The sequence below is a fragment of the Mustela putorius genome, unplaced genomic scaffold (genome assembly GCF_011764305.1).
Source record: "Mustela putorius furo isolate JIRA1106 unplaced genomic scaffold, ASM1176430v1.1 tig00003869_pilon_pilon_pilon, whole genome shotgun sequence".
Lineage (NCBI taxonomy): Eukaryota > Metazoa > Chordata > Mammalia > Carnivora > Mustelidae > Mustela > Mustela putorius.
In genome coordinates, this window is record NW_025422021.1 from 8,783,472 (window position 1) to 8,798,808 (window position 15,337).

The 15,337-nt window shown below is 37.1% G+C and overlaps 1 protein-coding gene across 5 annotated transcripts in view; it reads right to left on the minus strand.

The window, feature by feature from the left end:
- MAP3K20 (mitogen-activated protein kinase kinase kinase 20) overlaps nt 1–15,337 on the minus strand; it is a 178,667-nt gene that overhangs the window by 75,455 nt on the left and 87,875 nt on the right. For all 5 annotated transcript variants that reach the window (XM_045066830.1, XM_045066827.1, XM_045066828.1 and 2 more), the window contains 2 exons: nt 4,471–4,572; nt 130–195 (listed from right to left, as the gene is read on the minus strand). In XM_045066830.1, coding sequence (XP_044922765.1) covers nt 130–195; nt 4,471–4,572 — 168 coding nt within the window. The remainder of the gene's footprint in view (nt 1–129; nt 196–4,470; nt 4,573–15,337) is intronic.

Here is a 15,337-nt window from a genome sequence, read left to right on the forward strand (position 1 = left end):
TTTTTATGGTATCAATGATGAGTCAAAACATCAGGGTACAAAAGATATGAAAACCATGAGCCTATTTCTACAACAAGTGTATATATTTCATAATAAAATAGGCAACATAAAAACTTAGGACTACATTACCATTTCTTGACTTGAGATCTCTGTGAATCACCTTGACAGGAGCCTCCATATGTAAATAGTGCATTCCTTTTCATACAAAAAGGAAGAACAGCATTTAATGTCATTTTTTCAACATTGCACTGGTATTAACCTTCCATTTTAAAACATCAGTATTACCTTTCATATTTTTGCAAAGGATTCAATGGCAGAAACGAAATTCATGTGCTCTTTTCTTATATGATTGATAAAATAGAGACAGGATATGTCTACATTGGGAAAACTGGAAAATTCATGTGCTTTAATCTCTTTGAAGTTAGAACTTGATTGTGGGTAAAGCTATTACAATACCTAATAAGGACACCTTAATTTTCTGTAGTCTCCACAAAAATAGCACAGTTACAACTGGAAGAGGTGGTCCAATGACTAATCAGCCAAAGTTCCGACCAAGGTTTTTGGCTTTCATTTGGATGTCTGCAGCTACCCCGTTATTTTCTCAGTCCTCTTTCCAGTAAGACCCCAGGCGAGGTGAGGGTGTGGGGGAAACTGGTTGGATTCCTAAGTTGTGGTTGGTAAAGGACTCAGAAAAATTTACAGTAGTTACAAAATATTCTCTGTTATAGGGATGGATCTTCAGGATAATCTATTATTTAACTGTACTCCAAAATTTTCTCCAACATATTTAGAATGTATATCAAGTTAATTTGGTAAATTGAATGTATATACAAATAGTTTTATTATTTTGAATAAAATATTATATATCTCAAAATTATACTTTAAAAGACACATATTTCATAGTGATTCTCTTAGTAGCATTTGACTCTCTCTTTATGGATCATATACCTCCTTAGAATAAAGAAAAAGAGTATTTTCTACTGAAATACATTTCCTTTCCCTTTACTTCTCAAGTTGTCTTTTCTAAATAATGGAAGAAAAAGCCTCCCCACTGCCACAACCACACAAGCTCTTGGTTAATGAACTATCCAGTACATGTCATAAATAGGTTTTGGTTCTTTTTTTTGAGTATATAGAAAATTTCATTTTTATAAAGGCTAATTTTTAAAATAATCTATTATTTTTCTACCATTCTGATTTTTAGATATTGAAGGTCATGTAAGAACAAAGAAAATTTAAAAATTTAAACTCCTGCAATACAAGAAAAATGACTGAAAAAGAGTCAAATTCACAAAAGTACCAGTAATTTTTAGCGATCTTAACCAAGATATAGCTAGAATACAGGAAAGCATTCTTCTAACACAAAATTCTCCACTCTACACACTGAAAATCCAAGAGCTACAACCTGGGTAACTTTTAATAACCTCTAGGATTTCAGAGTGACCTCTTTCTTGCTTAAGAACCAAATTCAGGTAGAATCTGCTTAATTACCATTAGAAGCAGGGCTCCATAGTGTGAACACTGGCTGACAGTGAAGATCTCCAAAAACAACATTCAGATACTAAAGCTTTAAACAGAGGCCTTTACTTCCTTATGGCAGATGTTATGAGAGAAAAATACCATAAGTTATATGTGTAGAATGTACAGTATGCATTTACAATTAGTGTGCATAAACACAGTAGTAATCACAATCACTTAAAAATCTGTTTTTATAGAGCCCTCCATAACTCTGCCTTATTTTTATTGCAGTGAACAATGAAGAAGGCTAAAAAAAAACCCACCATCATCAGTTTTAAGCTTCAGGGTTCCTAAAAAAGATTTGACTGGTATCATTTGAAGGGGGAGATGGGGAATCAGTGAGGACCCTTCTGAGACTGGGTCCCGGTTCACCCACTTGAATCATTCTGCTTACACACTGGGAGGGGCACGCGGCACTTTCAGATGTACCTGCCAGCGGCCCTCCACTTCCCTTCCTACCCAGAAAGGAGACAGGTTTTTTTTTTTTTTTTTCTTGGCTTTGAGGAGGTGTTCTCTCAGCAGTGATGTTAAGCAATGCCTACTTCAAAATGCATGAATCAACTCTAATTTGAAATGAATTATTCACTCTTTGATTTCTCAACATCATGTTGCTTCTGTGTCTTCCATCTTGGTCAGACTAAAAGGTGTACAGCTGAATGTGACAGAGAATCAATAAAAATCAAGGCTTCCTGCTTCATCTCCGAGTTCTGTGCCCTGTTCTACCAGAGAGAGGTGAAGTCATTCCGAAAGCGCGGATTTCCTCTTCCTTTTACAGACCATTTTAAATAATAAGTGTTACTTGTGACTATCAATAAATAAGTCTCTTCTCTGCCCCCCTCTTCTCACCTGGGGCCAGACAGAGGAGAACCTGCCTCTCGGGGCAATTCACCAGCCATGAGAAAGGGATTTTCCTGCGCTGCGATTTGGCACACAGTGTTGTGTGCCCCCCGCCCCCCACCCGTCCTCTCTCATCTCATTCCCTCCACCCCTAGTCTTTACCTCCAGTTCCAGCCTGCTACTTCAGGAACCCTGCTCTTTCTCTTCTTTGTCCTTCTGATAGAAAGCCCAGAATAACTGAGCTGATCTGGAGCCAAGGGATTTGCCCCTTAGACAGGGACTGCACTGGGGAAGGGCCGGGAGGGACAAGGTTTTTATGGGACAAGGTTTACAGGCAGGCCTGGCAGAGGGGAGGGGAAGTAGTGGGGTTGGAGGGGTGGTGGAGGGAGGCAAAGAAGCATGTGTACAGCAGGAAGCAGAGCCACTGCTGTCAGTTGATTTGTTTGATGTCTATCCTAAATGCCAGTAAGTCATACCATGGGTGTAATTGGCTAAGCACCCTAAATGCAAAGGTCTATAAGGTGAAGTGCATTCAGTCAAAGACTGCTCAGATATACAGACACATTTATGGAAGTGTATTTCCACAATGCTTCATGCAGCTCCCAGTGAACACACGTCCCTCGGCTTACAAACACGTGGTTCCTGTGAACTACTGATGCATACAGACATGACTATGATGTTACTTGAAAATGTCTTGAAGAACGCAAAAATTTAAGGCTGATTGGAAATGCCTGATGCATGAATACACAATTAAGTTAATTAACACAGCCAAAGCCTTAAGTACACCATCCTAAACATAGAGCTTATTATTCTTATAAGGTAATGAAGTATCGTTCAGCAGCAGCATTTTGCATGAAATTTAAAAAAAATTTTTTTCTTCACTTTCCCTATTTGAAGAATTTGGCAGGTGTTGATGAAACTTAAAACTGACAAGAAAATTCCCCAACGGGAAGACTGTTACTTTTGGAAATTACTGTATGACTTCCCGGTGAAAGCGGAGTGTGAGTTGCTTTCCTTACTGAGTGCTAAATATCCTTTTCCTTGCTTTGTAAAGAGAAACTTTTAGAGATTGGAGGAGCAAAATGCAAAGGAGTGAATTGCCCTGGTAAAATCTGGACACACTTGCTTTCTAGGGGTTGCTAGAATACAAATGTAACTATCAGTGTTCATTATTTAGATTAAGTTGTTTCCAAAGCAACTTTGACAGTTATAAATAAAACTCAGAAACCTTGAGTTAGGAAAATGGAAAAAAAAGAGATAAAAATAAATGGAATTTAAATTGCTTTAGAAAGCATTAGTCTATGTCAGAATTTATGAGGGGAAAAGAACTGGGCACCTTGTTTAGGGGTTTTGTGTATTAAAAATATTTCATTTCCAGGGTGATTTCCAAGTTTACATTAAATAGAAAATAAAAATCCGAATTGCTTTCACATGGCAGGGCAAATAAAACTTTTTTTGAAAGTGGTTACGATTTTTAGCATATTATTATGTATACAAAATAAGTAGAACTAATCCTACAATAAATCACATTTTCTGGGTACTGAGTCTAAGAAGAGACTTGCGGAACAACAGAATTATGAGCTTTCCATTTAATGTGTTGAGCAGGCTGGTCAATTACAATGTCACAAAATGTGGCAAAAATGGCTGTCCTGAAGTCACGGATTACGTTGGAACATAGTTTTAGGGAAAGAAATAAAGTGAAGAGAGAAAAGGAATGCAGAAGTGGAAAGGCAGTGACTTAAAATATCTATTAACCCCTCCCTCCCCCAAGAGAGAGAGACAAACCAAGAAAAGACTCTTAACTATAGAGAACAGATGGTTACCAGAGGGGAGGGGTGGAGGGTGGAACAGGTGAAGAGGATTAAGGAGTGCACTTGTGATAAGGACTAATACACAGAATTGGGGCTCACTATATTGTATACCTGAAGCAAATGTAACACTATATTACATACCTATACTGGAATTAAAATAAAAAGTTGCAAAATTCTTGCTACTTGCAGACTGAAAGGGGGACATCTAAAGACACAGAGTAACAAACCTTTGTCCTTAAATCACCATGTCACGATAGGAAAATGTGCCCCACCAATTCTCTAAAAATACAGGAAGTCTCTTTACCTTTGGCTACATCAGTGGCCCAGGTCATAATGTGATCCATGTCCATCTCTTCACTTCTGTTACTATTAATGTAATCATAGAGTGATCCCAGAGAAGCATATTCTAGTTTCAAAGGAAAAGAGAAGCATACAATTAAAACCAAGGTGCCTTTCAGAAATAAGACTGAGTATACCTGAAACTAATATATGTCAATTCTACCCAAATAAAAAAGAACAACAAAAAAATTGAAAAATAAGACTAAATTCTCACTGAGAAAATGTGTTAAATAATTTACCAAATAACATTAAAAGCAAATAAAAACCATTCCAGGCTGTGGTTTCTAAAAATTATTGTCTTCCTGAAAAGATATCTGTTAAAGACCAAACCACTGAAAGAATGAATGGTAAAACTTCAACTGAGGATGAACTCAAAAGCTTTCTGGATGGAACTGAGACACATAGGGAGGTGCTGGAAGAACACATCTGAAACAAAGGCAGGCACGTATATAGATATTTCTTTAAAAACTGTCATTCTAATGAGATAGAGAAGATTAAAATACATAAGCAGAGTATTTATGTGACAGGGTAAACAAATCAAATCTTGTTGCATCAGGATTTAGAAGAGCCCTCAAAACATAAGCACATAAAAAACCCAAGAAAGTGAGAAAATTCCTTCAAAAGTGGTTTTGAGAGCCTCTGCCTTCAGCTCAGGTCATGATCCTGGGGTCCTGGGAAGCCTGCTTCTCCCTCTGCCTCTCTCCCTCCCTTCCTCTCTCTCTTAAATAAATAAATAAAATCTTCTGGGGTGCCTGGGTGGCTCAATCAGTTAAGTACCTGCCTTCACCTCAAGCCATGATCCTGGGGTCCTGGGATGGAGCCCTGCATCTGTTTTCCTGCCTGGTGGGGAGCCTGCTTCTCCCTGCTTGTATGCTTTCTCCCTCTGTCAAATAAAGAAATAAAATCTTTTTTTTTTTTAATGGCTTTGAGATATAAATTACATACCATAAAATTCGCCTGTCAGTGTACAATTGGGTGATTTTCAGTAAATTGACAGAGCTGGAAACCACCACCACAACCCAATTTTAGAACCTTTCCAGCACTCCAAACGGTTCCCTTGTGCCCATCTGCAGTTAAGCCCCTCTCTAAACCCCAGCCCCGTCGTCTAATTTCTGGCTCTACAAAGGTATCTTTTCTGGATATTTCATATAAATGGAATCATGCAGTAAGTGGCCTTTTGTGTCCGACTTCTTTCTCTTCACAAGATGATTCCAAGGTTCACTCATGCTGTAGCTTGTATCAGTACTTCGGTCCTTTTTATTGCTGAATAATAGTCCATTGTGTGGATTTACAATTATTTTATTCACTCACCAGTCAATAGACATTTGGACTGTTCCTGATTTGGGGCTATCAGGAATAATGTCCTACGAAACTGTGAAACTGCTTTCCAAAGAGGCTGTACCATTTCATACACCCGCTAGCACTCTCTGAGGGTTTCAGTTTCTTTACTTAGTACTGTCCGTGTCTTAATCACAGCCGTTTTGGTGAGTAGAATTCTAGTGGCATCTCATATTGTTAATTGCACTTTCCTAGTGACTAATGAAGTTGAACATCTTTTCACGTGGCTATGAGACCTGAGTATATATTCTCAGGCAAAATGTTTATTTCAATATTTTGCCCAATTGAAGATTTAGTTGTTTTATTAATCCCGAATTTCAGGAGTTCCTTGTTTATTCTGGAAGCAGGTCCTTTATCAGATTTAGGATCTGCAAGCATTTTCTCCCAGTCTGGAACTTGTCTTTTCATTTTCTTAACAGCATCTTTCAAAGACCAGAAATTCTTAATTCTGATGATGTCAACTTAATTGTTTTCTCTTTTATGGACTGTGCTTTGGTGTCATATTTAAGAACTCTCTGCCCAAGTCAAAGGTAAAAAGATTTTCTCCTATTTTTCTTCTGAGAGTTCTATACTTTAGCTCTTACACTTAGGTCTATGACCCATGTTGGGTCTATGACCTATTTTTTTGTGTGTGGTTTAAGGTAAGGATTTAATACCACTTTTTCACATGTGGATTTCTAATCGTCGCAGCACAATTTGTTGAAAATACTATCTTTTACCCATTGAATTGTCTTGGCACCTTTATTGCAAGTCAATTATCAATCAGTGCTAAGATTTTTTTCCCCTAAATTCTTAATTTTGTTCCTGTATCCTTGAGCACTATATCACTGATTCCTACAGATTTACAGTAAGTATTAAAATGAGGTAGTTTGAGTCTTCAACTTTGGTTCTTTTAAAATTCTAGGTCTTTTGCATTTCTCTGTGAATCTTAGAATCACCTTGCAGTTTCTTATTTTAAAAAATCTGCTGGAATTGAGATAGGAATTGTTTTGAATTTATCAATCAATTTGGGGAGAACTGCGATCTTGACAAAAATGAGTCTTCCAAACCACGAACATGCAATGTTTCTCAATATTATTTATATCTAGAGTTTCTCTCAGCAATGTTTTATACTTTTCAGGGTAAAAAGTCTTACACTTCTTTATTCAATTTATAATCAACTATTTTATTCTTTTTGATTCTACTTGTATCCAAGTAGAATAACTGTGAATAAAATTTTATTTTTTTAAGATTTTATTTTTAAGTAACCACTACATCCACAGTGGAGCTCGAGCTCACTACCCCAAGATCAAGAGTCATGCCCTATTGAGCCAGCCACATGTCCCAAAAGAAATTGTTTCTTAATTGATTAATCAATCAATCTGGGGATTCCTTGGGATTTTCTACACACAGGATGTCATATAAGACAGTTTTATTTCTTTCTTTCCAGTATGGAATCCTTTTATTTTTCTGGTCTAATTGCGCTGGCTAGAAATTTCAATATAAGTACATGTTGCTTAGATGTGGCAAGAGTGGAACCTCAGGAGCGCCTAGGTGGCTCAGTGGGTTAAAGCCTCTGCCTTCAGCTCAGGTCATGATCCTGGGGTCCTGGGATCGAGCCCTGCATCGGGCTCTCTGCTCCAAGGGGAGCCTGCTTTCTCCTCTCTCTCTGCCTGCCTCTCTGCCTGCTTGTGATCTCTGTCTGTCAAATAAATAAATAAAGTCTTACAAAAAAAAAAAAAAAGAGTGGAACCTCACTCCCTTGTCCCCAATCTTAGGGGAAGAACATTCAATTTCACCATTAAGTATGACATTAGCTATGGGGTTTTGTAGATGCTATCCATCAGGTTGAGAAGATTCCCTTCTGTTCCTACTTTACTGAGATTTCTTATGATAAACAGATGTTGTATTATGCCAACAAGTTTTATCTTTTTATTCTATTATCTATTATAGTACCTTACATTAATTGATGACAGATGTTAAACCAACCTTGCATCTTTGAGATAAATTCCATTTGGTAATGGGATATAATCCTTTTTAGAGGTGGCTGGATTCAGTTTGCTGATACAGCTCTTCTTCGACTTACACTGGGGTTACATCTCAATAAGCCCATCATAGGATGAAGACTGAGTTAAGTTGAAAAATGCATGTAGGGCACCAGGATGGTGCAATCAGTTGGACATCCGACTCTTGGTCTCAACTCAGGTCATGGTCTCAGGGACAACTGTGGGATCGAGCCCTACGCTGGGCTCTGTGCTCAGTGGGGAGTCTAGTTGAGGATTCTCTCTCTCCCTCTGTCCCTTTCAAATAAATAAATAAAATCCTTTAAAAATTGCATTTAGTACCCCTAATCTATCAAACATCATAGCTTAGCCTAGCCTATCTTAAACTAAGTGCTCAGAACACTTAGATTTGCCTATAGTTGGCAAAATTATCTAAAACAAACCCCATTTTATAACGAAGTGTTGAATACCTCATGTGATTTACTGAATATTGTACTGAAAGTGAAAAACGGAATGGCTGTATGGGTACAGAATGGTTGTAAGCCTATCAGTTGTTGATCATATGGCTCACTGAGGGTTGTGGTTCATTACTGCTGCTGCCCAGCATTACAGAAGAACATGGTACCACATATTATGAGCCCCAGGAAAGATCAAAACTCAAAATTTGAAGCACTGAAGTATGGTTTCAACTGAATGCCTATTCCTTTTGCATCAACATAGTCAAAAAACTGTGAGTTGAACCATTGTAATTTGGGGACCTTCTGTCTGTAGTTAAGAATTTTTCCATCTATGTTTATGAGGGATATTGGTCTAAAGTTTTCTTTTCTTACTATGTTTTTGTCTGGCTTTAGCATTGGGATAATACTGGCCTTACACAATGAGTTAATAAGCATTCCTTCCTCCTTTATTTTCTGAAGGAATACAGGAAGGATTGGCATTTTTTTCGATAAACATTTGACAAAAAGCACCAATGCAATTATCTGGGTCTGGGCTTTTCATTATAGAAATGTTTTAAATTTCTGACTCAAATTTCTTTACTTATTCTATGTCTATTCAGATTTTCTGTTTCTTCTTGAGTCAGTTTTAATAATTTGTATCTTTATAGGAATTAGTTTATTTCATCTAACTTGCCTAATATGGTGGCATAAAATTGATGACACCATTCCTTTATAATCCCTTTATATTTCTGTAGAAGCCATAGTGCTGTCTTCTTCATTTTTGAGTTTGCTAATATATATCTTCTCTCTTTTCTCTTGGTCAATCTAGCTGAAGGTTTGTCAGTTTTATTTATCTTTTCAAAGATCAAATTTTTACCTTCACTGACTTTTCTCTATTATTTTTCTGCTATTTTATCATGTCCTGCTCTCATCTTTATTATTTCCTTTCTTTGCCTTGCTCTGGGTTTATATGTTGCTTTTTGGGGGGTTTCTTAAGGTGGAAGTTTGGATGATCAATGTCAGACCTTTCTTTTCTTTTTTTTTTTTTTAGATTTTATTTATTTATTTGACAGAGAAAGACAGAACACAAGCAGGCAGAGAAGCAGGCAGAGAGAGAGGGGGAAACAGGCTCCCTGCTGAGCAGAGAGCCCAATGCAGGGCTCAATCCCAGGACCCTGAGATCATGACCTGAGCCCAAGGCAGAGGCTTAACCCACGGAGCCACCCAGGCACCCCAGACCTTTCTTTTTTTGACACAGATGTTTAAAGTTATAAATTTCCCTCTAAGTATTACTTTACCTGTCTCTTATAATTGTGTAATGTTGCATTTTTCATTTTTCTTTCTGTCCAAAATATTTTAAAGTCTATGGTAATTTCTTCTTTGACTCACTGAATATTTAGAAGTGTATTGTTTAATTTCCAAAATATTTGGAGGGATTTTTCAGATTTCCTTCTGGTGTTGCTTTTTTTTTTTTTTTTAAATAAACATATAATGTATTATTAATCCCAGGGGTACAGTCTGTGAATTGCCAGGTTTACACACTTCACAGCACTCTCTGGTGTTGATTTCTAACTGTTAAGTTAGAAATAGAGTTATCTATTGTAGTTGGAGAACCTACATTTCAGTATTCCAGTTCTTTTAGATGTATAAAGATTTATTTCATAGCCTAACTTATGTTATATTCTGGAGAATGTTGGATATGTGCTTGAAAAAAATATGTATTCTTCAATGGGCTGAAATCAAGTATTGCTGAATTGCCTATTTATTCTTTAAATTTTGTCAGTTTTAGTTTTATGTTTTTTGGCAACCTGCTGTTAGGTATGTATACCTTTACAATTGCTGTATCTTCCTAATGTACTGGTGTGGTTTTTTTTTTTAAGATTTTATTTGTTTATTTGACAGACAGAGATCACAAGTAGGCAGAGAAGCAGGCAGAGAGAGAGGAGGAAGCAGGCTCCCCGAGGAACAGAGAGTCCAATTCGGGGCTTGATCCCAGGACTCTGGGATCATGACCTGAGCCGAAGGCAGAGGCTTTAATCCACTGAGCCACCCAGGTGCCCCCGTACTGGTCTTTTTATCATTTATGAAATGACCTTTTTCATCTCTAATAATATTTTTTCTCTTAAGCCTATTTTGTCTGAAATAAATACAGTTACTCCAATTCCTCTCATTGTTATTGTTTCCATGGTAGGTCTTTTTCCATCTGCTTACTTTCAACCTGTGTCTCTGAATCTAAAGTGGGTCTCTTGTACACAACACACAGTTGGAGCTTGCTTTTTTATCCATTGTATCAATCACTGTCTTTTAGCTGGGAAGTTTAGACCATTCACATTTAATGTAATTATTGATATGGTTGGATTTGATTTGGATAATTGTTTTTTATATGTATCCTGTCCTTCTCACTCATCTCTTCCTTTTTTTACTGCCCTCTATGTTAATATCTTTTATTTATCATTTTAATTCCTCAGTCAATTTTTTTCTGTATTTCTTGAGTGGACGTTCTTTGTGATGGCTAAAGGGAATACAAAATGCATCTTAATTTAGTATGATCTACTTCAGCTTAACACTAACTTAATTCTAGTAAAATACAGAAAATGATACAGCTCCATTCCCTCCCCCATTTTTATGCTATTACTGTAAAATATACCTACATTTGTTAAAAATTTATTTATTTGAAGGGCTCCTGGGTGTCTTAGTCGTTAAGTGTCTGTCTTTGGCTCAGGTCATGATCCCAGGGTTCTGGGATCGAGCACCACATCAGGCTCCCTGCTCCTCGGAAAGCCTGCTTCTCCCTCTCCTACTCCCCCACTAGTATTCCCTCTCTCACTGTGTCTCTCTCTGTCAAATAAATAAATAAAATCTATTTAAAATTATTTATTAGAGAGAGAGAGGAGGAGGAGAGTGAGGGGGACAAGCAGACTCCATGCTGAGTGCAGAGCATAATGTAGGGCCCAATGCAGGGCCCAATCTCAGGCCCCTGAGATCATGACTAACCCCCCCAGGTGCCCCATCTACATTTTTTAAGTAAGCAAAACAGTGTTCTAATTATTGCTTTATACAATCTTATGTTTTTAGCAATGTTAAGAGAAGAAATAAGAACAAATATACATACGGAGTATTTTATATTGACCCACATATTTATCATTCCAGTACCCTTTATTTTTCCTTAAATTATTATCTGCTGTCGTTTTCTTTCTGCCTAAAGAATCAACTGCCTTTAGTATTTCTTGTAAGTCAGAACTAATAGCAACAAATTCTCTCATCCTTTATTCAAGCACATCTTTGCTTTGTCTTCATTTTTAAAGGATAATTTTTGCTGGATATAGTTTTCTTCTTTCAGCATTTTAAATGTCTACTGCTTTTGGCCCTCCTTGTTATAGATAAGAAGTTAGCCATTAATCATATTGTTCCTTTATAGGTGAGAAATTGTTTTTATTTGCTATTTACAAGATTTTCACTTTGTCTTTAACAACACAGTTTGAGGGTGGCTGGGTGGTTCAGTAGGTTAAGCTTCTGTCTTGGATTTGGGTCAGGATCTCAGAGTCCTGGGATCGAGCCCCAACATTGTGCTCTCTGCGCAGCGGGGAGCCTGCTTCACCATCTCTCTCTGCCTACTTGTAATCTCTCTCTCTCTCTCTCTGTCAAATAAATAAATAAAATCTTTAAAAACAAAAACACGGTTTGACTATGATGTGTCTAGGTGTGGGTTCTTTTCAATCTATCCTACTTAGAGTTCATCAAGCTTCTCCAGTATGTAGATAAATGCATTTTATCAAATTCAGGAAGTTTTTTTGGCCTTTATTTCTTCAAATACTTCCCTATTTTTTCCATTTTCTATTTTTTACTTTATCTATTTTTCTATTTTCTATTTTTCTACTCCTCTTCTCTCTCTGCTACTACACAATAATTGGTACACTTGATGTCATCCATAGGTCTTTAAGGTTCTGTTTCTCTTTCCTCAAGATTTTTCCTCTTTTTCAGACTTGATAATTTCTATTGGCCCAATTTTAAGTTCACTGATTTTTTTCTCCTTGCTGTCTCAAATCTGCTGTTAAGTCACTCTAGAGAACTTTTTTTTTTTTTTAAAGATCTTATTTATTTGAGAGAAAGAGTGGGAGAGAGCATGAGAGGGTAGAAGGTCAGAGGGAGAAGCACTCCCCATGGAGCTTGGAGCCTCATGTTGAACCAAATGAGCCACTCAGGTGCCCTAGAGAATTTTTTAAAAAAAATTTTTAAAAAATTATTTCCTTTTCTACTCCAGAATTTCCATGGGGTCCTATTTCTTAAAAATTCTATTTGCTTGATGAGAGTCTCTATTGTTTGATTCACTTTTTTATTTTTGTATAATTTTTACTTTTACACCAAAGTTATTAATAGCTACCAAATAGCGTAAAATTACAATGATAATCTTAGATGAACAAAGGAAAGGCAAAGAGCTTTAAGTTTTACTATGAAATAGTCTGGTCGAATGTAACAATGGTGACCTTAGAAATCTATATTACCACATAATCTAGACAAGTAAACTGCCTTCTATAAATAAAAATATCCTTGGTGATACAGTATTTGAATAGTTTTTGGTTACTAAAATAGCATTTAGTAGAAGATTCAGCACCTTTAAGAGTTACTATAGATGCCAAATACAAAGTAATGTTCACCTCCACCACCAAAAAAAATTAATCCTCAGAAAAGAGGGAGTCACCTTTTACTAAGATAAATTCTAAAATCTCTCATAGGGTACTCTCTCAATTTATTTTGTACATCAAAACATATTTGGCGAAAAATATCTGAGCCTGAGATTACCTTAATCAAAGGTAAATTTTAAAGGCTAACCGAGTTATCCCTATGAGTGAGAAACCAAAAAAAAAAAAAAAAAAAAAAAAAGGCAACAAAACAAAATTTAACACAGACTAATCACTTCTGGACCTACAAACTCTCCATTACTGAAAACATGAGTGGTTCAGTCCTTAAGCATCTGCCATCGGCTCAGTTCATGATCCCTGACCTGACAAGTACAGTACTGGGAGTGGAGGAGATCCCAGAGTCCTGGGTTCCAGCCCTGCATGGGTTCCCTGCTCAGCAGGAAACCTGCTTCCCCCTTTCCCACTCCTGCTTGCGTTCCTGCTCTCACTGTCTCTCTCTCCCTCTGTCAAATAAATAAATAAAATCTTTTTTAAAAAATCACTTAAAAAAGCAATACAGTTATGGTTATAAATATGCCCTGTGGGACTAAAATATCCACCAACCTGATGTTACGCCATTGGATACTTCAAGCTTGGGATGAGTATCCAGATAGCACACACAGAAATCTAAACTACTGTATTTTGAACATCTTAGACTACAGTGAAGTGGATTTTGTGACCCTGGGATTTATATTATGAAATATTTATCTGTCTTCTTCTTGTTTCTGAAACAAAGCTCTTAAAACCTGTGGAATTTTCTAAGCAGTAAGAGTAATGGGAGCATCTTCTGTTATAGTATTTGGTCACTGTCCTTGCTTCCCCCATTAGCTCCAGAGCCATCAAGGTGAAAGGAGTGTCATGTTATTCATAAAGCCCCTTTCAACCACATTTGAGTTTATGTTAATGAAGTGCCTTTTGGAAAGCCTCTTAGGATGGGAGCTATTCTACAGGAGAACCAACTAGAATTCCCTCTGGGGAGGGGAGAGGGCTGGAGTTGAAAATCACCAACTGCCAGTGCTTAATCAACCATGTCTATGTAACAAGAAATACAAAAATCCAAAAGGATGGGATTCAGAGAACTTCAAGATTGGTGGAGAAGAACATCCACATGCTGGGAGGGCGCACCCCAAACTCCAAAGGAACAGAAAACCCTGTGCTCAGGACTCTTCTGGACTTCATTCTATGTATCTCTTCATCTGATAACTTTTCATATATCCTTTGCAATAAACCAGTAATCTAGTAAGTAAGCTGTTTCCTGGAGTTCTATGGGCATCCTCCAAAGACAGCATGTGGGAACCTCCTATTTATAGCCAGTAGTCAAAAGTATGGGTGACAACCTGAACTTGAAACTGGCATCTGCTGAGGGGAGGGGAACTCTTGCAGGACTGAACCCTAACCTGTGGTATCTGACTCTATCTCCAGGTAGATCATGTTAGAAGTGAAATAAACTGCAGAGCACCCAGATGGTCTCACAGACTCACTTGGTGTGGGAAAACTATCACACACTTGGTGACCAGAAGTGCCTGAAGTGAATGAAGTACAGTACTGAGAGTGGAGGAGACACACAGTGTGGTGTTTTCCCATTGAAGATGTACTTTGAAAACCATGTTAAGATAATTTAAAAATGGGTTCAGATAATGAAAAAAACATGGATGTTGAAGATACATTATGAAACGAAATTGCTTCACGAATGTGAGGGTGCCAGAAAGGCAGTACGAGTATACTATTTCATGTAAAACATGATCTTTAAATATGTTGGTAGGTAAACCATTTTAAAAAGGCATATAATTATTTCATCCTTTTTGTCTTCTCATGGCAAATTAAGGACCCACCTTATGCACACGTGATACATGCTTTAAAAACCACTTCACTTCCCCCTAGAACAGTTTATTGGACTTTAGAATAAAACGTTTGTTTTAATTCATTTTAAAAAGGGTCATTAAGAACCATATTAAGGAAACATTTCCTTTTGATTTCTAAGTTAATTTTTCCTTTTTAGTTTTATGGCAACCATAGCTGGCTTTGAAAAATGTAAACATTAGGGACGCCTGGGTGGCTCAGTGGGTTAAGCCCCTGCCTTCAGCTCAGGTCATGATCTCAGGGTCCTGGGATCGAGTCCCACATCGGGCTCTCTGCTCAGCAGGGAGCCTGCTTCCCTCTCTCTCTCTCTGCCTGCCTCTCTGTCTACTTGTGATCTCCCTCTGTCAAATAACTAAATAAAATCTTTAAAAAAAAAAAAGAAAAATGTAAACATTAAAAAAGAAAAGAAAAAAGAAAAATGTAAACATATAGTCACAATCTTATTGAAACAAACGCATTATCACAAAAATCTCTTTATAATATTACCAAGTAAACTTAATTTGGATTATAACTAATAGTACAAATGAATTTAAGTA